Genomic DNA, 24,595 nt, shown 5'->3' on the forward strand with positions numbered 1-24,595 from the left:
TTGTTGTTCCATGGGGAACGGTTGCTTGTGCTGTAGTTAATGTTTGGTTTTAATTGAACTACTAACCTATCTGCTCTAGTAGGTTCCTTTTGTTCAGTGTAGGTGATTTAACTATGAATGGCAGATGTCAAGTAGTGCAAACTGAATATTTGCCATTTGAAATGAAATTCAACACCAGGGTCAACACTTAAACATTTGTGGCTCTTAACCAGTGTGGAATTTTCTCAGAGGAATTACTGACTATACAAATCCTCTATTTCAAGCCTAATTTAATGGTAACAGTAATTGTAAATTCTAACCATTTCTGCCTATGTTTATTCATAATATCTGTATTACTATTTATCCTATTTCCAGTTATTTTTATTACTCCAGTTAGTTTACTGAAAAAAAACCAAGAATTATTATATAACCAAAACTGTCCAGAAAATTGGTAAATGAGGTACAGTTTTTTGGGTTGTCTGATATTTTTGTCTGACTAGATGATTGTTCCCTTTAAGGTTAGTAATAAATGTAAACCTGCTTTGAGGTGGCTGCTTATGCATTTATGGAAATTGTTTACAATTACAGCTAGACATGCAATGCAGATGTCCTTGCACATATAGAACACCTAGCAAAAAAAAAAATAAAATGCTCATAGTCACTCTGCACTCTGTCCCTTTGCTTTGTCTGTTGTTTTTTTTCCCTTTGTGATTGCTGAGAATAGTGTTCAGAAGATTCTGGGCACTAGGGTGTTTAATGTCAGAATAAAGAATATCCTATAGAGTAGAAATCCTTCCTGGAAAGTAATCAGTAATTATGAAAAATTTAATTATGAACATTTTGCATCTGATTCTTTTCATACAACAGTTGATGACAGGAGGTTTATGAAATGTTTGGAGGGGGTGTTTCAGAGAAACAAGTCTCAAACTCTTGAGCAATTTATAGGGAAAATTAACACCTGACTTTCTTCCAAAAATTAGAAAAATCCTAATATTTAGGAAGGACAGATGCTGCTTTCAGTCTGAAGCACCTTTTACTAAGCAGTGTGCCTTTCTAGTGTTACTAGTAATATTGGGTATGGTTTCACATATGCCTTAGATTTTTTTAGTGATGCTACAATTGTTGATTATGACATGTTCAGTGTTAAAATCTTCATGCCATTTGTATATATGTGTGCTGACTCTCTGCTTTCCACTTGGACAGTATTACCATTGCTCATTCAGAATGACAGGTGAAGGCTGGCTTCTTTGTTGTGGAGAATATCAAGATGTTCTTATTATTGATGCTAAAACTTTGGGTGTTCTTCACACTTTATCATCATCTCAGTCTTCTGATTGGATAAAATGTATGTGTATTGTACACTCTGCAAGAATTCAAGGTATATGTTTTACATGTATTTATGTAGGTTAATTAAATTGTGATAAAATATTTATGTATAGATGGTATATTCCTGCTTGATTTAATATCAAATTGTTTCACAGAGCTGTTATATAGAAGATGTTAAGGTTTCATTGACAGCATAAGAGGTGTTTTTAAGGCTCCTAATATTGGTCCTGTTTTATTTAATATGCTTTTAGAGAAAAAACACCTTCTATAATGGCTGTAAGCAGCGCAGTTCTTGGATTTAAGTATAAATAAGTTCTGTAATATCAGAGAAATTAAAGGCACAGTACAACAGTTCTGTGCCTTCTGTTAATACATTATTCACTGCTTGCTTACATCTTTTGTATTTCTGTATATAATTTACTTTTTTTGTCTAAAATTGATATTTCATCTAAGCAGTATCCTGCTGAATCCTTGTTTTAGTGCTGAACAGATAGGGGCTGTTTGAACTTGGCTTCAAGTTGACTGTCTCACGTTAACTTTTCACAGAGGACTCTTTAGTTGCAGTGTCTGTAGCTGGAGTTCTCAAAGTATGGGACCTGTCTTCATCTCTGAATAACATTCAGGTCAGTGTTAACATGAATGTTCTCAAGTAAAGGCTACATTGAAACAGAATATGAATAAATGTCCATCTTCTGGATGTGTATTAAATAGATTTTATTTTGTTAGAAAATTCTGAAAACACATCTTCATAGCATTATTTAAAATTGGCCCATTGGACAGCTCTTGCCTTGACAACTGTACTGTCTTTTGGCCAGGCTTCTTGTCTTTTCATATTCCAGGATACTTAAGTTGCAATGCTTTCCTGCTATCCTGATAATGTCTTTGAACCCCTTCACTCTGTCCTTTACACTCAAAGCTCTTCAATATTGGCCTTTGTACTCCCTCTTCACCCTTGTTACTCTTTCAAAATGGTCCTTTAGACTTTGTTTTCCTCAGTCTGCTTTTCACAATGCTGTCTTCACTTGGAAATGACTCTTGCTGTGTCAAGTGTCCTATTTTTCTACCTTCAAACTTGCTCTTTTTTGGGTTAATATTCTCAGCAGCTGTCACCTTCCATGAACAAGTGCTAGAATTGGGATGCAATTTTTGTGTTCTAGTTATACTCTAAAAGCTAGATTCACAAAGGGGCTTCTACAGTGAGACAGAAATGGCAAAATATTAATAGACTTCTCTGAATGTTGGTAACTCACCCACTGCCTGGACAAACTGCAGGGTGTGGGCAGCACTACTTGTTTATAGGTCAAATCAAGCCCCTGAGGAGAGTCTGTCAAGTTTGATACCATCCTGGTGGTTTTGATTTATCTGTGGTGTTTTGGGGTGCATCTTTTCAACATTCCTAGAGCAAACCCCACTGCTGTGTTGTAAAAATTCTGAGGATTCTAACAACTGATTACAGATGTCAGAGGAACATATGGTGTGGTGCAGTCTTTTTACTGCCTGGGGGCACCTTTTGTGGAGGGACTGCTGCAGAGTTCGTCACAATCCGGCTAAATTCTAAAGAGCAGTATTTTAATAAATATTGTTGGATTTACTTGGAATTAACTGAAGCTGCAAGATGCCATAAGAAAATGGCTTTTGGTTTTATAGCCATGATTCCAAGCATATGTAGCCCTTCTCTGAGAGGTTTTGAGACTGTTGGTATCTTAAAAAACAGAAAACATCCATTTTAAGTGATTTAATCAATAATTAATAAATATAATGCCAGTAGAATAATTTTGAGTGTGATGACTTTAATATGTCTGATATTCCCACAAAAAGTGTGAAAATACATACATTGTTTTTAACAGTACATTTAGCAATACAAAGTTAAGAAACTGAATTACTTTTACACTGCCTTTAGAGGTGTTAAGAGCAAACAGGACATATGGCAACACCAGCATCTCAGACTGTCCTGGCTGCAATGAGAACGAGTGGGAAAGTAAAATATTCATCAGCTTTTCTGAATTTGATCCTCTGCTTTATAGGTGTTGTAGCTATTTTTTGACTGAAGAATACCTGGCAGATACTCATTGCAGCAGTTTCTATTTATGGCCTGCTTTTGGTCCTTCTCCACATTCATTATAATTTCTTTAAGTGAGATCACAGTCTGAGCCACACCGAATGTTTACATTCTTCTGTTTGCATGTTAGTTGTGAACCTGTTGTCTTTCTATTGTTAATTGAGAAGTACCCCTTGCTTTGAATTTTGAAAGTCTCTTAAGAGAAAATTATTTTCAGTGGGTTGTTTCTGTACTAAAAGCTCAGATATCTGAAACAAATTTTATAGCTTTTTTCCCCCTCTGTGCTGTAAAGGAGAAACAAAGTGTGTGCGAGAAGGAATCAAAATCTCTGGACTGCATAAACTGTCAAGCAGTAAGATTTTGTACTTACACAGAAAGGCTCCTTCTTGTTGTGTCCTCCATGTGCTGGCAGGTACATTAACGATTACACTTTCTTGTTAATGTTGTTGATTTTGAAAGGCTAATATGATTTTTAAATGCAGATTGTTGTTGTTCTTCTTAGGTTAAAGAAACCATTCACAAATTGTCAAATATGATGATGCCTGCAACACTTCTTGGCTTATCTTAACTGTGTGAAAGAGATGAAGATTTTATTTTTTATGAATGTATTTCTGCTTTAAAAGTTTAACTCCAAATTGGCTCGATAGAAGGGGGATTTAAGTATTAGACAGTTTTAGAGCACTGAGTGCGTTATTGTCCCCTCCACAGTGCATTTGAAAGGGAGACAAAGAATAAAAATCCCTGTTTAAGTATGACAGAAGTACTCACAGTTGGCAAGTCCTCAGTAGTCTGGGACCTTTGTTTGTTGATAGCAGCAGCAAAACTAGAGACCCCAGGCTATATTGCTTTTTCTTGAAGCTATAATAAAGTAACTAAAATGAAAAAAAAAGTAATAACAGTTTTAGAGAAAACGTAATATATTTCAACTGAAACTTATTGTAAAAAAATCTGTATTTTTGTTTTCTAGTGCTAAAATTTCTCTTGCATTAATCACTCAGGATTATTTCAACATGTATACCTGATTCCAATATCTCTGTGGGGACAGGAATGAGTAAAAAAATTTCACATATATCTGGGTCAACTTCAGATAATGTACTTGTAGACTATCCTTGAGATGTCTCTTGGGCTACTTAAATTCTATACAAAAGCATTTATAGAGAAAGTTCATGTGTAGAATGGATTTTTCACTTTTTATGGAAAAATATCTGTAACATCCATTGATTTCTATATTAATTTCTATAATGAGACTATAAGACCCTAATGCTACTTTTTGGTTGTTTTTTTTTTACCTGTCAGTTTCTTCAACTTTGAACTGTATGGTTTGACTCTGACTTTGCAGTAGTTTATCAAAACATGTTAGGCTTTAAAAATAGTTATTCATTTATGAAGAGTTGAACTCATGTTCTACTTCCTGATTCGCTGCCCAAACCTGGTTTAGGTTAAAATGAATTTGCTAATACTATTTGTTTATATTTTGTTGTTTTCCTGAACTTAGGTCTATGATTATTGTGATTTCTCCTTGCTTTGTACTGAGTTCTGTAAGAGTGGTCAGTGCTTTGCTGGTGGTGAAGTGCTGGCAGCTTACAGACTTATCATCTGGACAGAAGATGGCCACAGTTACATCTACCAGCTGCTAAACAGGTGGGCTCAGATGGGAAATTCACACAAAAAGTTCAGGTACAAGATGAACTTTGGGAGGGTTACTATGGAAAATCTCTGCATGTTGCAAATGATCAAAAACCAGAACAAAACCACTTTGGCACTCAAAGATTTACCCTGAGTTTGACAGCCCTCAGTCTTTGTTTGACACAGCAGGGGACATAGGAATAAGATTAGCCATGTAGAACTTGGGCAGCTGGTGCTGTGATTTCAAAAAGTCTCCTGTAATTACTTATTTGGTTACCTTTAATTGAACTTGTGAATCTTGGGTGTTACTGTTCTGCTTCCTAAAAAAATGACTTTCTAAAGCTTGTGTGTTTAAAATTTCTTGTTTAATTATACAGTGGCCTTTCTAAAAGCATGTACCCTGCTGATGGGAAGGCGCTCAAGGAAACAGTTTATCCTCATTTACTCAGCATTACTGGTATGAAGGAAAATAAGGTAAATTCATAAGGGTTTGAAAGTTTATTTGTCTGGTTGCAATAACCTGAATAATCCCAAAGGAACTTATGAATTCATCAACAGATTTAATTGTTCCATAAAAACAAGGAATAATATTTATTCCTTCATATAAAAATTGTTTCTTACGAACTTGAAGAGGCTCATAACATATGTTGCCTGATTTTTGGCTATATTTAGGTTTTTTTCACAGTGGAAAAATGCCTTTATCTTTGACTCTATATAGACTGGTTCTTGTTTCTTTTCTTTAATTTTGGCAAAGAGAAAAACATTTCTTAACAAAGATGTGGTCTAAAATATTTTTAGAAGCTTCTACTTTCAAATCTGTAAAAAAATAAAAATAAAATAAATAAAATTCCCAACAAATACAACTATGCCATAAAACCAAAATCAAAACAGGTAACCCATGAGCAAATATGAGCAAGTTACTTAGTTCTTGTTTTATTAAGGAATGTATGCATGGTTCAATGTAACTACATAAATAGGCTGTGTATCCACCTGAAATTGAAGGGGTCTGAATCTGGCATTTTATCCAGAATACTGCTGGCTGCAGCCTTCAGAGGCATAATCACATGCAGAACTTTCTTGCACTCTGAGCAGACTGATGTACCCAGAGTGCATAAAATGACACACATATGAGTCTCTTCATATGGCCTTGGCTTGAAGAAGACTCTAATATTAAGAAAAGAGGAAGATGAAAAAGTAGCTGATCTCTACACTTTTGTTTGAGAATTTATATTTAGCAGAGCATGTCACACCAATTTCAAATTTGAAGTAACTATGTAGACAAGTATCTCAAACGGACACAGCTGTGTTGGAAAACCTACATCTTCACTCACTTTTTTATGTTGTGTTTTGTGTGATCACAAATAAATAAGGAAACCCCGATGATTTGAAGAAGAAAATTCACTATAATTAGGAAGCTGGAAAATGGTGGGCAGGAAAGATACGTGGGAGGCCTTCTTACTTGGGCAATAAATGATCCAGAGCAAATAGAACAGATTATTCTGTGTAGCTTTGGTTATGTTTTGTTGGGTTTTTTTTTGCTAATGCTGATTGCTAATGCTGTTAATGAAGTTGCAGTTGCTGGAAGATGTGGGTTTAATTCCTGCCTCAAATTGCTTTAGAGTGTTTGTGTGACAGCTCAAGCAGGTTGTTAAGCAGTTTCTGAAAATATGCAACAGAAACAGATTTTTATTTGTAGCTGACTAGAAACATTGCTAAATATATACCTGTGTGAGGTTTTCTAGCATTTTCTGTTGACAAATGTAGGCTTTTAGAAAGCATGCTTGTTGCATAATCCTATGAAGCCTGACAGATTTAATTTTCAGTTGCAGGGAAATAGCATAAGCCATTCAGCTTTTCCCCAAATGCTGTGATCTAAAAATCAGATAGGATAACTGCTGAAGGATGCCAAAAGGTCAGGAAAGGTGAGGGAAAAGGAGCAGCCAAAACACATGGCTTAGCAAATAATAGGGTTATGGTGGTGGTACAAAGTTCACATATGCTTCCCCCCAAATATATGCTTTTTAAAAAATAATGACATGCTCTTTTTTAATATTTCTGCTTTAATACTTGTCTTACTGCCTGAGTAGTTTTTATAGCAGATTTGTGAGACAACCAAATCACCTGTGTGATCTGTTTTGAACTCCATTTTGAGTCTATAAACTGAACTATTTTACAGGGCAGTTAATTATTTTGGAACTGATTATTAAAAATCTGTAAAAAAGTAAATCCGTAAAACTGTAAATAAGTTTATCAACATGAGGTAATTGTAGAGAGCGATAAGCTTTCTCCTGAGCCTTTTTTTCTAGAGTGAACAACCTCAGCTCCCCCAGCTGCTCCCCATCAGGATTGTGCTCCACACCCTTCAGCAATTTCATTGCTCTTTGGAAATGCTCCACCACCTGATGACTGAATGATAGTGTTATAGGCTATTACCTGTGTAAAAGCATAATTCTTACCTTTCATTATTTGTAGTCATGCAAGCTGTGATGACTGAAGCTTTACTGAATTTGTTTTGATGCAAAGATTATCAATATTTCACTGCATTGTTTTTTCAGCCTGTCCTTGATCCTTATGCTGGTGAAACTATAAACCCGGAGAGACCTCCCAGTGTACTTTTCCATTTAGGTTTCCATGGGTTTAGCCAAGGGTACTTACAAAGCAGGGGTGATCCTTGAGGGGTTTGTACCAGGCAGAGTAGACTTGGTCTGAGCAGGATTTAGTGGCAGATAAGCAATCAGTTGTGATTTGTTCTGTATTTTTACAGCTTTTGATGAAAGAAACCCCCTTCACATTTACAATTATTACATTATTTTATCTGTTTTCTTTCCAAATATGGAGTTACTGTTGTTTTTGACAGAGTCTGCCTTCTGTCATGGGCTTCATGAATGAAAGAAAGGAGCCTTTCTACAAGGTTCTTTTTTCTGGTGAAGTTTCAGGACGGATCACTTTGTGGCACATTCCTGATGTTCCTGTGTCAACATTTGATGGTTCTCCAAAAGGTTTGGCACTTCTGGCACCTTACTACCATCTATTTCATTATGTCTTGGAGTCAATTTTCATGAAAATCAAAATTCTCATAAAAAACTTTTTACACTAGAAAGTGATGCTCATTTATTCATTGTGTAGTGATTGCTTGAAGTTAGGAGGAGTAGCAACTGCTGAGCAACTGCTGACTTTGCAACCCTAGACTGCAGAAAGGATAAGTTAAGGAAAGTGATCAAGAGATGAAGAGGTGTACTTTCTTTAGTTTGACTTTTTTTATATTTTGTTTTGCATAAATAAAAAAATCCTCTCTTGCCCTACCCTCTAGAGATCCCAATTACAACCATGTGGACTCTTCAGGATAATTTTGATAAACATCATTCCATGTCAGAGGGCATTATTGATCAACTTTGTGGATCTGAAGATGGATTTGGAAGTGCAGTTGTCAGTTCCTCTGTGTACATACCTGGTCTTGATAAGCTTGTATGTGGATGTGAAAATGGAAAAATTTTTGTAACATTAGGTTTAGAAACTGCAAGAGCAAGACTTTTAGAAAACATATCTTTTCTTAAAGGTAAGTTTTAACAATTTGTTCAGAGTCCTCTCAAACACAGAAGACTTCATTATTCCGGCATCACTTCCAATGATCCTTGTAAAAATTCTCTGAAAAGTAGGGCTGGCAGTCAGGAATGGAATGAGGAAAATGGAAAGTTATGATGATCTTTCTTCTTCCACAGCTGATCTATTGGATCACAGCTTAGTACTACCAAGGTGCTTGCAAGCAGTAGGAATCTGGGAATGGCTCTGGGATTGGATAGCCCCTAGAAGTGTGATATATGGCATGTCACTGTTTTGGCAGTTTTCTATTTCATTTGCTCTCTAAAATATCATTCCACTTGAAGGGAACATAAAGGGTGCATCTCAGTAGTGAAGCTCAGAGTGCAGACCTTTGTTCTCCCTTTTAGGAACAGATCCAAAATTCTTTGACACCATGTAAAGGCAGGTTATATTTGTCCTGACTTTCAGGAAATGTGCTGTAAAATATGGAACTCCTATTCCTAAAGAACAAAAATAATGTGTCATCTTGTTTCAGATAATCTACCTTATAAGGTTCTGAATGGTCACAGTAGCAGAGTCACTTGCTTACTTTATCCACATGACAAATCAGTAAGATTTGATCCCAGCTGGCTGTTATCAGGGGGCCAGGATTCTGTTGTGATCTGCTGGGATATATTTACTGGAGGCATCCTGCAGCAGTTTAATCTGCAGTCTGGTGCAGTGACAGAGCTCTTGCGATCCCCAGAACACTACAGAGTAAGTAAAAGCATAAAAAATGGTGTTTCAAAAAACCCTCTGTATACCCATCTGTGTGTATATATTTATATACAAGAGAAAATAAAACACTATCTGGCAGTACTTTAGCCCACACTACTTTATGCTTAGTTTACCTTCACTTAATTGTTGTCTTTGAAATTTGCTTTTAATTGCAGGGAGTTGAGTTTTTCTGTTTGAAACATATTAAATTGAAGCTCTTAACATTCTATTCACCATTTTTATTATCATGATTATTGACTTATATGTCAATCTGATTAACTCCTCCTGAAATTTAAAAAACTTACTTAGTGAGGCTAGGAGCTTGAACATAGTATTTTAATCTTCTCAGTTGGTCCAAAATATATACTTCATTTTGGTTCCTGATATATCTTTTTGGTCTTTTGTGTGTATGTTTTTGCATTTTTTAATATTTAGAATAATTAAAATTGTGTTCTAATTAATTAAATTTTGAAGTTAAATTTAGGTGAAAATGTACTGTACTGAATGTTCTATGTAACTTTTGAACTATGTATTCTGTGCGGCTGAGATTTCCATTTTTCCTCTTACAAAGCCTGCATAGACAGATTGGATACTTATGAATGACTCACAGTTAACTTACATGCCAGAATAAAGAGGCAAAAAATTGGTTTGCAATAACAAAATTTTTAATATTTGTAAGGCTCCTTTTCATCTTTATTCTGAAAACTGAATAGGATTTAATGCCTGCCTGGCACGTGTTTCAGTCTTGTTTAAAGAACTGAATTGTTCTGTGGGGGAATTCCTCTGTGTGTCACCAAAAATTACTTGCAGGAAGGGAAGGTTTTGCAGTATCAGATCCATACAGTATGAAAGGAATTTGTAACTTCATTTTTTTCTTAGAGATACATTACTCTTGGCTTTTTAGACCTGACATAATTTTACATCACATGAACACCCATTTGGTTTAAGATAACTTTTTTACTACTTTCTCTTCTAGGGAAACTACTACTGTATAGTTGGTTATATAATCACTGCTTTGATATGCTAAGTATTGTGAATATATGGAATTTAAATTATTATAGTTAAAATGCTGGAAAAACAAAGATGAAGGTATGCTTTCCTGTCAGGAAATTAGTTGTGTACCCAGCCTGCTGAAAACAAGTTGAAGATGTTGGCTGATATAAAACATAATTTTGTAAAATGAGTATGTTCTGGGAAGAAAATCACTGGAATACTCTTCCTAGTATTCCTTTTAAATGTTGTGGTTATGAATTATAGTGGTTACCGTGTTGAAACTGGAGTTTTCTGTTTTGCAGTTAAAAGACCAGAGTATAGTGTGCTGTGTGTGCAGTGACCACTCAGTAGCAATTCTACACCTCCAGAAGAGACAATGTCTCTTACATGCTAGAAAGCATCTGTTTCCTGTGAAGAAGATAAAATTTGACCCTCTTGAGAATGTGCTAATTGTTGGCTGTGAAGACAATTCAGTTTATATTTGGGAAATTGAAACAGGTAATAACACAAAGGAGTCATCCTATTTCTTTTGTTGTTTTAGTCACTTTCCTGAAGGTTTTTCTGTCCCATGATGTTAGTCATAGAAGGCCAAAACATTAGTAGAAATGCCAACACATTGATTATATGAATGGGAGACTTTCCATGTTTATATCAGCAAGAAAAATAGATTATTTTCTTACAGTTCAAGGTGTGCCACTAGTAAAATAGCATGGCTTAAGTCTCATCCTGATAATCAGAAGTTTAGCTGATGTGGTAGTGAATTGAGTAGAATACTCCTGGGAGCTATAAATAAAAACTAAACTTATTAAAAAGTGTGATGTTTTCAGTCTAAACTGACCCACGTTGGAGCACAGAGTTATGCTTTCTTCCAAAAATTCATGATCTGAGATCTTTTGGTTTAATTGATGATCACTTAATAGTGGAACATAATTGCAAAGCTTATAACTGTGTAGACAGCAAAACTAAAGGTGTTTTCAGGTTTAACTGTAGATTCCCAGGTGATTTGAGAATGCAATGCTGATTCATATGGGTAATAAATGTACTTATTTGAGCTTGGACAGACAAGACTATCAGGGGTTATAATGGCATTAGACACTACGAGTGTCCAGGCAATTCAGAGCTGTGTGTCTTGAAAGGAGGGAGGTGCATTGAGTCCAGAGTCACTGAAATGCACAGCATGTTAAAACTATATCAAAATGCAATTTTACTAATTGACCCCTGAGATCACAATTTATTTTACAGATTATTACAACATGCTATCTACACTGTTTGCTTTAGACAAAACAGGAAAACTCAGAATATATTTGAACTGTCCCTCCTTTACCCATAAAACCATTGCTTGTTTCAAGATTAAAGAGGAAATAAAATTGATACCACTGCTCATGCATATTACATATTCAGACAGGGTAGATATGGCTAAAAGTGTGTCTTTATGAGTATCATGGAAGCATGAGGGCCACAGTCACCACCTCACACAGGAAGAGATGCTTTTATTTGCTCTGCAGTAGAAATTAACAAATCTTTTTTGTTGTTGCTCCTGTTATGCATTGCTGACTAAAAGGTGCCATCTAGGGTCAATACCTGAGAAAGCCTAGTAGGATATATTGTAGCTGCTTTAATGTTGAATTACATCTGTATTGCAGCAGAACACAAGAGGTCATGGCGTTGATCCTTGAAATTGGCCTGACCTAGATCAAGAGCTATGTAGATACTTCAGTGGCACTCCAGCAGACAAAGCATTGTTCAGATGTGTGACAGAGATGCCACAGCATCCCTGAGGCACCTCTGCAGGAGCACAGCACCTTTCATTAGGATTTCATCTGTTGGCAAATAAATGGGCAACCACACATAGTCCCGCTTGCCTACAGAGTTTCCTCTGAACATGTTCCCTGACTCAGTTAAATAGGATAAAATCTGAGTGGTAGCCTTGTGCTTGAAATCTGTTATGGGAAGGGACATAAGATAGCTTTTATTGCTTCTGCAGTCAAAAAGTGTTTGTATTTCTTCTGGCTATGCAGTTAGCTTATGACTTAGGCTTTGCCTTTAAGTTAAAGTCAGTGCAGTATTGTGCCAGACTCATATATCACTGTTTGCAGTTAAAAAAAATGGATCCGAACAGTGTTCCTGTGCAAAAGGTAATGGATAGCTGGGAAAACAGCCAGTCTTTTTAGAATTCCAGGCTGTGGATTAAGAAATTTCTATGAATATTTCAGTATTTACACTGTTGTAGAGTCAGCAATAATTTGGTTGATTTTGACAGGTGACTTTTTAAAAGTTTAGAGAATTAGTACCACCTTGACTCTAGAATGGTTCTTCCATCAGGTAATTAGTAGGGTGACCCCTAGAGCAGATGGAAGATTTTGTTATGGATTTCATTGTCTAGTTTCCAGTGACAGAGGTTGACACACTTGTACAGAAAGCATTCCAAAAGACCTAAAAATGTTTGTCTCAAGAGGCTTTTGTAATTATCGCTTTATGAGGCGGAGGAAACTTTGTGTTCTAGATTAAAGTCTAAACCAGTGGTACTTCGTATACAACTTGTACTCTTTCCATGAGATTTGCAAAGATGGCCTTATTTTATCTGATCACTGGAAAGTTTTCTGAGTACAATTGTCTACATATTTTCTAAATAAATAGGATTTTTAGCATAGCTTATGCTGAAATGTTAAATACTAGGAGTATGGTTGACTTCAAGTGTAATTTAAGTCTGTATCTCTTCTCCACTGACTACAAACCAAGTCTAAAAAAGGTGGGGGATAAAAAGGAAAAAGATAACTTCCTGTTGCTCTTACAGGTCTAGAATTAGATACATTCATTTAAATCCTTTATTCCCTTGATTTACAGAGCAAAGTGAAATTATTTGAAGTTTAAATGTTGATACTGCCTCTGCATGTGGATAGTGATATAGAAAACAATACAGAGGCCATGAAATATCATCTGGGTAGTTTAATGCATTTTACCTAAATTTTAATATATGGATACGGCAACTTTCCATTACAGTGGAATATCTTTCCATGACAATGAATATTGATCTAATCATACATTTGGAATATTAATACACTATGTGTACAGGATATTCTCCAAACTTGTGTTCTAGAAGACAAATATGAAAATCAATAACAAATTTTATTCTAATTAAAGTGCAGAATATTTCTTCCAATAGCCACCACTTGAAAACTCCCTCAATAAGGAAATTAGCTGTTATCTGTATTGCTTTTACATTTTCCTAACCATTTGGTATCTTTGCTTTTTCAGAAAAGTAAATATCATTACAATAAGATACAGTAATAAAAGGATCAAAGGATTTTTGCTTACTGTGTACAGCATATGGCAACATGTCTACCAAGCTGCCTTTAGATCCAATGTGTATTTAGAGTGAGGAATGAATGGGTGGGCTTTAAATAGCAATATTCCTTGCTCAGAGTTAATAATCTTCATTTTTCAGTGATAAATTGTTTTTCAATTAGTATGAGTTTAAAGTGAATTTATTCCTCGAAGTTCATAATACTTGCAGAATGAATCATTTACTAATTTCCTGTTACTTTATTTTGCCTTGCGAGCCTTGCTCTGTTTTATTAAGGATATGTTTAGTTTGGGTTTAAAGATAGAATAACATCACTTAATAAAACTTCAATTTATTGTTCTGTTCTCATACTACATATTTAACTTTACACTGGCTATGTTGTGGTTTTTTCATACTCCCCCAGGGAGTGCAAATTTTCAGAGCTATCTTACATGCTACTAGCTCCAACTTAAAAAAAAAAATTGAAACATATGCCTAAAAATATATTTGAGGTCAGATCTCCTGAATAGTCAAAATTAACTCTGCTTACAATCTGTGCTAGAAAAGGTCAAAAATCATCAATAAATGATAGACAATAACTAAATATACAGTATTTTGTTTTATCCACACTATTTGTGTATCACTTTCCCTATTTGTGCTCTACCTGAATCCTTTTCTGAATAGAATACTTTTCCTTGTATTTTGACACATTTATTATCACAGTATCTGAGTGCTTAGTAACAATAGTTCTGCCATTTTCTTTATAAGTGCAGAAGTGTTACAGTTGTCTTGGCTTCTAACGTCTGCATCTAAACAAAACAGAAATCCTAAGAATGACAGTTATTTACAGAATTACTCTAAGAACACTCTAGCTGGTATGTAGTTTTAAACCCCTCATTTTTTTGATTATTGAGTATACCAGAGAGCATACATAGAAGTAGTGCTACCTCAACTCAGAGGTTTCTTTGCTATTTCCACCTGTTTTTGCAAATGTAGCATCAGGGTGATACTGATGTATTTATCTCAAGGTTTTTGGTAGAGGTAAGTCCATTCACTGTAAAGGAATGTTTTGTCACCATGTGGAATGGTCTGTATGGACCTCTCCTGCTTGAGCAAGGAGGAAAAGCAGCAGTGCTTCAAGCAGTGCTGCACTGTGGTGGGAGCAAGGTGTCAGCTTGGAGACTCAGTTCACAAAAGGTGTATGTTCAGCTTTGAGTCCATACTTGAAGGCATGAAGCTTTTCTGAAACACTTGTGTTTCATGACTTTAGCAAGAATGATTAATGGCTTGAGACACTTCTGCTGAGAATGAAAAAAAAATCATACCACCTTAAGATAGCTGTCAGTCATAGAAAATTTTACCTCCATTTTTAAAAGCTACAGAGGTATCAATAAAAAAAAGCAGCCTTTTAATGACTTTTTCAGCCCTAATAAAATATGCAGTGTCTAAAATTAGTCAAATCCATCTGTATGATCATAAAAAACCTTATGAAAAATAGAAGAGAGTTCAGAAATAAGAGTAATTCTTGTTGTGTTTAACTCCACATCGATAAACTTAAATGTTGCATAAAACCTCTGCTGTTTCAGAAGTGCACCTGCCATAGAGAAAATGAAATTACTCTGCAGATAGTGATGTTATGGATCAAGCCTTTGATCATATTGATGGTCAAACATGCTGGAAGGTTTTCAAACACTGTTTAAAGATATTTTTATGTAGTTATATATGCTCCAATATTTTTATAATTGGTGCCAACAGTGAGACTTCTAAACCTGTAGTAAACAGCAAGTATCACATGAGTTAAAGAATGTGAGGGGCAGGGTTTGGGTTGTTTGGCTGGCTTTTTTTTCTTTCTAAGTAGGCCTTTATTTAATGCATTTGACAACTTTTCTCATCCCACACAGAAATTAGGGATTAAACTGTTTAGAAAGTTAAGGCTTAGATGTCATCAGATGGCCGTGAGAAAATAAGTTGTATAGTTTTAATGAAACTTTGAACTCAGTAAATTTGGTCATTACTTTAAGATTTATGCCTAGATAATTGTAGAACCAAGAATAATTATGTTTTTTGTGACTTTTTGTCCTTGTAAAATTTAGTGATTTACAGTCTCTTTTGATTTCTTTTTCATTTTCCCTGTCCCTCCATTGTTCTCTTTTTCTCTTCAGGTCATTGGTCAGAATTAGATCTGAGTGGGTGATTGTGGCCTAACTGATATATCCCATGGTTGTGTTTCATCTGCTGGAGGCCATGATGTAGGGTCAAAGTCATAGCAGTCACTACCTTCTTGTTTCTTTTTTAATGAGTTTTGCATAGCCTCAAGATCTGCAAATCTCAAAATAAGATTTAAAAAGGAATATATATGCCTTGTGGAACTTAGCATTTGGGTTTGGGGCTTTTTTCCATTTGTTTTAATTTGTCAGTCTTAAGGTAAAACTTAACTAATGTTTTGCCTTTTTTTATTGCATCTTATATTTTATATGTGTAAGCCTCAGGTCAGTCTGTAGCTTGTACTTGAATATTTCATAGCTCTCTAAATTTGAGTCATTGTTCAGTAAATACTTATTGATGTAGAATAATAAAAGGTAGTGGAGCTTGGGAAAGTGTGTCTCAGGGTAAAAAAAAAAGACAGTGTCATCTTCTGCCTAGTTTTCAGAAGCTGAGGATACCTCACTCTTGCCAGTATACAAGAGTGTACCTTTATATTATCTATGCATATGCATGTACTATGATCTATGCATACATCTATGCAACATGTATGTTTATGTACTTTGTGTATACTTGGGGGAACATGTGTGGAATTTAGCTGTACGTATCTATTCCTTCCAGTTGGCAATTGATCTTTATTCTTAATAAGATTTTTTTTTTTCTGCATGTGTGTATATGTATATACATATATATAGTGTAACTGAAAACTGCTATGATCCAGTGCAGTCACAAGAGTGCATGCCAGGGAGGGGTTTCATTCCAGACACTAAGGGACAGATTCTCATCCCATCTTTCAGTTTGTGATAAAGAAGTAGGTAGAAACTACGTGCATATCTTCAAAGTTCAGAGCTGGTAACTTCTTCTATTCAGCCCAGTTTAGTACATTTATTATGTCTTAACAATTCATTCAAGGTATTATTGTCCTTTACTGTTTGGAATAGTTTAGATGGAGTCAGGGAGAGAGCAGGGGAGTGTCCTTTCTTTTGGGGTCTTGTGCCTGCATCAGAAGTCCTGATGTAAGGACTGGCTGTGTTGGGGAATTGCTCTTTTTACCCACATATATAAACTAACATTACAAATTACATTTCAGTGGTTTTCTTTGTGTTGATGTTCATTGCTTTTTTTCAGCCAAAGGATATTGACAGTAGTTTGCTAATGCTCTTCTGAAAGTGTGTGTTCTGAAGAATGTCAATAACACACAGAGTTGGACATGACAGAAATCTTTCAAATGCACAAATGAGTAAGAAGGGTCTGCAAAGACACATCACAGGGCATCTCCATTTTTTATCTCATCCTTAAAGTAAAATAGCTTTTAAGATATTATTGGAGTACTCTAAGAGGCTGGATTTTGTGTAGTCTATCCCATTTCTATTTGCTAGATGGCATTTACTTTTGTCTTGGTATTGTTTAGAATATATGTTCTTAATGCAACGTTTGTTCCATCTGTTTTGGGCCAATTGATACTGGAATGGTAGCACTAGCAATAAGGAGAAATTTTTCAAACAAAGTGCTTGCCAACTGTCTTGGAGCAAGATTGTAGTATTGTAAAATTCAAGCATTTTTGTAGCAAGGAGCGTAACATTTCTGTATGCCTTACTCTTCCATCATAGAAGAAAGTGTGTTGGGAGAGGTTTTTTCAGGTAAAATTGGTATTTATAAAGGAGATGATCTTAACAGAAAATAAACCAACTTATGTTACAGATGGTACTTGTTCTGAATGCTGAGTTTTCTGTTCTGACTACTAGTAAAGAAAAGGATTTGTTCTCAACCACATGCTGTTTTTAAATACAATCAATTCTGAAATAATTTCTCTTTCACAGAGCACTGTTATGCTGTAAGAGTCATCTGAGTTAGTAGGTCACAGCAGCAGTGCAATATTGAGGATTTTCCTTACTTTAGCTGTGACAGCAAACACAGAGAGCACTGGAGCCTGATGATATGACAGGTCATGTGATGGCAGTGAATGCCTCATCTCGAGGCAGGAAGATTTGTGTGACCTCTCCAGTAAAAATGCATCCTTCAGTATGCAGAACCCAGAGAACTCTGTGGACAGCGCTAACACCAAGAGACACAATTTGCAGTACTTGGTCCACAGGAAGAATAAGATGTTGTAGCAGTCTCTAGCCAGTCACATCTGGTGGTCCAGAGCTGCCCAGGAGAGTGAAATACTCCACTCTTGTCTGTTCCTGAGACTTGGTTGCCATGGTCACAGCTTTAGAGAGATAAAGACTTTCTTTTCCTGTATTTTGTATGTATAGTAGGGGGTCATAGCAGTGGTGTTGCTGCTGTGTAGACACCCCTATCTCTTCCTGTTCATCCATTGTTATTTTATGCTCTTCAATCAAAACCCTTTAGACTTATTTGTATTTAAATACTTCAGGTTTGAGAGTGAATTTTGATTCTGTCCTCTTTCCTGTACTCTCATCTACAACCTTTGTGTTTTCTTACTCTTTATTTTTATTGTCTTTTAAGCATATTCCTAACAAATAACAGTTTATGAACAATAAGCACCCTGCCCCAGTATTATTTTGCCTGTTTGCAGTCGTGAAAAAGTCTTTGTCATATATACAGGTTTCTAAATCTGTTCCTCTCCTCCTCCCTGTTTGTTTCTCAGATGTATTCAGGCATCACAGAATATAGATCTCATCCTTTATTTTATCTCTGCCAACTATTTGCTCTGTAAATGACTATTTTGGGCTATTCAGAAGAGTAAAGTTAAGCTTAGAATATAAAAACCACTTTCATGATCAGACATTTTCCTATGCACTTTGTGCCATTTTATTGAAGCTCCAGCTGTACACACAAACTTGTATATACAGATTTTCATAATAGGGATCATGATTGGGCAGTATATGCAAGAAAGGATGGGGTTTTTTAAAGAAACTAGACATCTTCTGGAAGATGCTACTGAAAAGGCATTTCAGATAGCTGTTATGAGAGATATATAAATGATTTAAAGGTATAACAGGAGTTTTTCAAATTGATTTTAGGGTGTCATAATGTTCTGTTAGTAAGAAAATAAGCTGGTTGTCCAGGGCATTTGCTATTCAATGTTCCTCTCTATAAATGTACATTAAAAAAGAAAATTAAAAAACCAATTATAAGTTCTCTATGTGAGAAGCCAAGCCCTGTTTCTTGCTTAGTGTAAACCCAGAAGAGCTTTGTTCAGTTGATAATATGTTAATTTTCTCTTCTCCAAACTACTCAAAAATTATATACTTGCAATGACATTGTTCTGATGCACTTAGAGAAGAGTTTGTTAGCAGCAGAAATGTTCAGTAACCCAACACCCTGTTGGTACCTTCTCACTTGGCATCTGCTAAGTCTATAATATATAGAAGCATATCGCATCTGTTTGAAATAAGATGTGTGTTAAATATATAAAACATGAATTTGCTTTAATGTACATTGAGAGTACCTGTATATTCTCTTCAGGCTGTTGCCTTCCAAGGTTAAATTCTGTTGTCAGATTTTCTGTACCTTTCACTACTTCTGCTATGTTTCTTTTTCTGTGAACTAAAATCTTTTTCTTCAACCAGAGGTTGAAAAATTGGCTCTGAAGCTGTTGCCGGAGAAAAGCTCTGATATATGGAAAATAACCCAAGTCTGTCTGTAGTATGATAGCATTAACTAAATTATATTCTATTATATATCCACTAGATTATCCCACAGGATAGTCTGACTCTGGGGGATGACTGCTGCTGAAGCACTCATATGCATCTGGTGCTACTGAGACACGTTTGGAAGTTCTGTCTAATACCAAAGACTATACATAGTCAGGTTGTTGAAATTTAATAGCATGCCCCCAGAAGTCCTGGATTTATTAAAAACTTACTGTAATTTCTCTTAAAAGGAACATGAGGCCTGGTTGTTTCACAGAGATATTATAATAGTCTTGAGGACTCCAGCAGTGAATTGCAGTGAAGAAAGTGTAACAGAAAACAAGGTTTGACAAATGTCTGTGTATAAATGCATACAAATATTCACTGTGTAGCGCATTTGCCACAGAAGGGTATAGAGAAAGCTTCAGCCCCTACACTTAAAAGTAAGAAGAACAATGATTTATTTGAATTTTGTTCATATTGAACTTTGAATAATCCACACAGTTCTGTGGCATGTTTATAGCTTGAAAAGCTACTTGACATATATAAAGTATCTATAAAACAAAATAACATTAGCTGAGTGACTGTATTATTTCCAAACTTCTTCACTTTGCCAATGCTGTAGTACTTTTAAGAATGTTTGCTCATGTCCAGCATGAACTGTACAATCATCCCTTGTAGGCATCTATAAACATGGTCTCTATGTTCCTGGAATGTGTCAGTGCTTGGGAGCTCTGTAGACAGTCTAACTATGAAGACCTTCTGGGCAACTTACTTTCCTTTCAGTAACCATCCTGCTCTGTATGGCACTGGCTGCAAGTCCTGGGGAGGAATTAAGAAAATGGCACATTAAAAACAATTTGGTCTGATTCTTATTTCTTTCAGTGTAATATTACAGTCATCTGTGGTGTTTAACTGATTTTTATTAGGGGACAAAAAATCAGGTGCCCTGTTTTCTTCTGCTCTGATTTCAAAGACTTTGTCATATGAGTAGTAGAGGTGATACTGCAGTGAAAAGAAATGGATAGGTTTCAGAGAAATAATTTCAGATAAAGAGATTTTATACACACATATACACACAAACATTTATTGTATGAGATCCCTCAATCCCAGTCCAATATTTTTAGCAGGTGTTACTGATAGAACTTCAGTGTTACACATTTTTTTCTTGTAGCAGTGAAAGGGAAAATTCATGTTGTATTACTTGAGGGTAGAAAGAATTCAAACTTAAGGGAAAAACATTTCATTTTATAGCTGATATTTAATACTTGAAAAACCCTTCAGATGTATTTTATCCCTGATATTTATAGGAAACATGCTATTTCAGCAATTTCTTTTAATTCCTATAGGAAATGTGTAGTATGTAATAGTAGCTCATTTCAAATACATATAAGCTCAGTTTTGATGTTTTGAATGTTAGTTATAATTAAAATACTATTTCTAAAATTATTACAAGATAAAATTTTTACTAAAGTAATATAACTGGCTATAGCATCTCAGGATTTAGATTCCAGAGAGTCACACAAGTGATGATATAGTCTCTGAAACATCACATTCGTATCCCTGATGACTAAGCTACATGTATATTCAAGTATAAACCTTCTTAATGTCTGACAGTTTTTAGGAATGGAACAAAAAAAAAATGAGCTATCTCTTGCTATTTGTAATCCAGAACACTAGAGGACAGCACTAAAATATTACATAAATGTGTTGTTGTTTACACTGTTAATGATATAGGTGCTCTGGGAGGGGTTTGTGAGGAGAAAGCAAATTTGTTTTGAACAGTTAGGGCAGGCGATATTTTTTGAGAATATCTTTGGCTCCCTTTGAAAACTGCATCTCACTCCAAATGTATAAAACATCTGGAGCTGTCTGTGGTCTGATACAAAGTTATTTGCTGCAGTAATTTCTTTAGAAATTAAGCTTTATTTTTTTGTAGTAGTAATAGTGTATAATACATTTTTAGTTTTAAAAAGAGGCGTTATTTGTCTCATCTGTAAATAGTCTGTGATTTATTTGCTTACATGTAGTGTACTATATTAATGCTATGATATTATAGTGATAGCTCATTGAAAAAGTTACTTCTGTTGTGTTTCTCTAGGCACACTGGAACGACATGAAACGGGTGACACCGCAAGAGCAATTCTTGCTGCCATTGAAGATTCAGAATATTTAGTGGCAGGTGCTCTACTTTCTGTGTCTCAGGAGTCAAAACAGAACAAGAATTCTGGATACAAACACTCCAGCTCATATAAGCATGGCATGGGCCCTTTTCCTGCTCATACAGAGAAATCTTCAGATAAGGTAAGAGTGAAGAGTAGAGCATTTTTTCTGTACAATTAGTGGTGATTCCAATTCTTTACCCTATCACCTGCTGATGAGTAAATGGGATAGTGGCTTGGTTTTAAGTTTATAAAGGCTTCCTCTGGCTGGCCCAGCTTTTACGCCTTCAACCGCATTTCATAGATAAATGAGAAAAATTGGCAGAGGGCCTTATGCAAGGTCATTAGTAGCTAATCTCAAAAGGATTTTCTCAGACCTTATTACCTGTAGTTAGATCCTATTTCCTCATGCCTCTAGCTTGTGACAGCACCTGTCAGTAGTACCCTGAGAACAGCTGAATACACCTTGCACCCATTCAAATGTGTATGTCCTGAGAACAAGCACATAGAGATCCCATGCTGTTGGTCTTTCTCATGTTGCTCTTCTAATGAGACCACAGATCTCTTGTCATTCAGAAATAGTTTTTATTGGGTGTGTTTTCTCTTAGCATCATCACAGAATACACTGTAAGTGCCTTATGTTTTTATTACTGTGATTAAATTAGTGTTTGTGTGAGGTACTGGGCTGCAAATGGATATGATCATCTTCAGGAAAGATTTGGCCAGGGAGAGACTTGTGTTTAGGTTTATCTAGAAATACTTTCCTACCAAAATGATTAAACCAACTAATTGAGACTGATGGAGAAGTGCTCCTCCTTTTTGTTTTGAATAAGTAATAGAAGGAAATAATATGCTTAAAGTAGTGTTAATGTGATGTTAAAACTGAGAAAATGAGTACTGAGGCATCAAATCACGAGAAGTAAGATTGAAAATGTAATAGTCACTCTATTTTCTTGTGGCCTAGATAAATCTATACTTTTATCAGTTATTTGTAGATATTTAAAAATTAATTTAGTATTTGCTAATTTTAAAACTGATTATTATAACTGTCACTAATTTAATGCAACCTCAAATTCAGTGAGATGGATATTGCCTTTTTCATGTAGGAAAAAAAATGGTCCAAACCTATTATCTTAAACCCTCTATATGCATCAGGAGGTAGTATATTCTCTGAACCCTTGATTAGAGTGTATCTTAAGAATAGGGCTTTTATGATGTTTTTTCTTGTTTACCACTTTGTAATTAATGGGTTTTGGAAATTGTTCTCTGTAATAAACAGAAGTCATATCCGCTATTCCTCAACCCTTGGTGTACATAGAAGGTGTTTTATCACAAGTATTGAGAGTAAAAAATGCTTTCCCTCAATCACACGTAGAAAAAGCCTTCAGAATGGTCCCTGGCCTTTATTGCAGCTTTATTAATTATAGGAAATGAAGTAGCAGGTATTACAAAACTGATAAAGTACAGCTTGATCCAAGTCCTCACTCTGGAATTTTAAGTTTTCTTCATTGTGTCATCAAATTTACATATAACATTGAGTTTCTAATGATTGTAGTTTAACTCTTAATATTTTTCTTTGACCTTTTACTAACCTTAGTCTGATTTCTAAAGTTCTTTTTGATCCCATTTTCTGAAAAGTCTTATTAGCGCGTAATCCTGCTGAGCATGTTGTGGGGCAGATGGTGCACTAGTTGGCCATTGACACAGAATCTGATCTCCCTGTTAGTTTGTTAAAAGGAATAGTTTCTTCTTGCCTTCTTAAATAGGAACAAAAGAAAAAAAAGTTTTGGTAGTTCTTCGGTAAGTAGTTTTAGGTATGTCTATTAAATTGAAAATTGCATGGATTTAACAAGGTGGGAGGAATGAAAATATGCTGATTATAGAATATGGGAAAAGAGTTTTTTTGTAGACTTTAAAATGTGGAGTTTAACATGCTTTGGGAATTATCATCTTAAATTCGGAGAAATATCACAACAGGAAACTGTGGAAATGTAGTAATTTGTAGTCCTTTTTTTTTTAATTTGATATACATCTTGTCTGCTGTGATTTAGCAAAATAATATTCTCTTGTCATGTTTAAATATTTCTCATTAGTTGCCTTGTCCAAATGCAAATTTATTAAGAATACTATTGATGTCTCTTAGAATTTTCATGTTAAAATCTCCTTTTTTTTGTTTCATGTTCTTTTTGTCACTACAGACCTGTTAGGTTTGTCTAAATTCATAATAAATTAGGTTTTGTATTTGGGAAAGCAATTTTCTTTCATCAAGCATGTGTCATCCAGTACATTCAGAGATTCTTCCCACTTGCATCTGCATTGGAAAGGGTTCTGTAGATTGGTGTGGGAGATGTTGGAGCCTAAATGTATTTAGTGTAGCTGAACCAGGGGAAAACATAACAATGGAAGCCCCCTTATTGCTATTGCAGAAGCCCAGTGCTGGCTACACAAAAGGAGCGTGGAACTCTGCAGCTTTTTTAGCACTGGTCTGTTATTGCTAAATTGAAGGCTTGTTATGAAGTCTGGTTTTTTTCTTAAGTTTTGTGTAGAAAAATTTTTATTACGTTTTTCAAAAAGTGCTCTATTGACTCTTTTGCATCATTGTATTTTAGCATCTTGAAATAGTCTAGAAATTCAGATCCCATTTAATTAGTGAGAGGACTGTAGCTATCAGACTTGAACATTCCATCCCCTATTAATTAAAGCATATAATTACTACACACATAAAAATATCACAAAACTTTTAGATTATCAGAGGGTTTTAATATAGAATGAGTGTTTTGTTATCAATTTCCTTCTTTGGCAAAGAAGGAATACATTGTGTATTAGAAATTTAACAACATAATAAATTTTTAATAACTTTTCTATCAAAAAAACCCATCATCAATTTTAGTATATGTTAAGGAATTGAATTTCAGAAAATTTATCTGACAGGAAAAATGAGTGGATATTGTCTCCTGTTGGTATTGTAAATGAGAATGATCCTTTTGTCCAATGAATGATCCACATGAAGATTGCAAGTAAAATTCAGCATTTGCTCTTACAATATTTAAATTGTTTTACCCTTCCT

The 24,595-nt window shown here is 35.1% G+C and overlaps 1 protein-coding gene across 1 annotated transcript in view; it reads left to right on the plus strand.

The window, feature by feature from the left end:
• WDR72 (WD repeat domain 72) overlaps nucleotides 1-24,595 on the plus strand; it is a 90,453-nt gene that overhangs the window by 4,603 nt on the left and 61,255 nt on the right. The window contains exons 4-13 of the mRNA XM_066558846.1: nucleotides 1,183-1,357; nucleotides 1,852-1,928; nucleotides 3,657-3,776; nucleotides 4,860-5,005; nucleotides 5,368-5,468; nucleotides 7,846-7,989; nucleotides 8,301-8,546; nucleotides 9,066-9,286; nucleotides 10,582-10,777; nucleotides 21,468-21,670. Of these exons, the coding sequence (XP_066414943.1) occupies nucleotides 1,183-1,357; nucleotides 1,852-1,928; nucleotides 3,657-3,776; nucleotides 4,860-5,005; nucleotides 5,368-5,468; nucleotides 7,846-7,989; nucleotides 8,301-8,546; nucleotides 9,066-9,286; nucleotides 10,582-10,777; nucleotides 21,468-21,670 (1,629 nt within the window). The remainder of the gene's footprint in view (nucleotides 1-1,182; nucleotides 1,358-1,851; nucleotides 1,929-3,656; nucleotides 3,777-4,859; nucleotides 5,006-5,367; nucleotides 5,469-7,845; nucleotides 7,990-8,300; nucleotides 8,547-9,065; nucleotides 9,287-10,581; nucleotides 10,778-21,467; nucleotides 21,671-24,595) is intronic.

Source organism: Molothrus aeneus, chromosome 13 (genome assembly GCF_037042795.1).
Source record: "Molothrus aeneus isolate 106 chromosome 13, BPBGC_Maene_1.0, whole genome shotgun sequence".
NCBI classification, from domain to species: Eukaryota; Metazoa; Chordata; class Aves; order Passeriformes; family Icteridae; genus Molothrus; species Molothrus aeneus.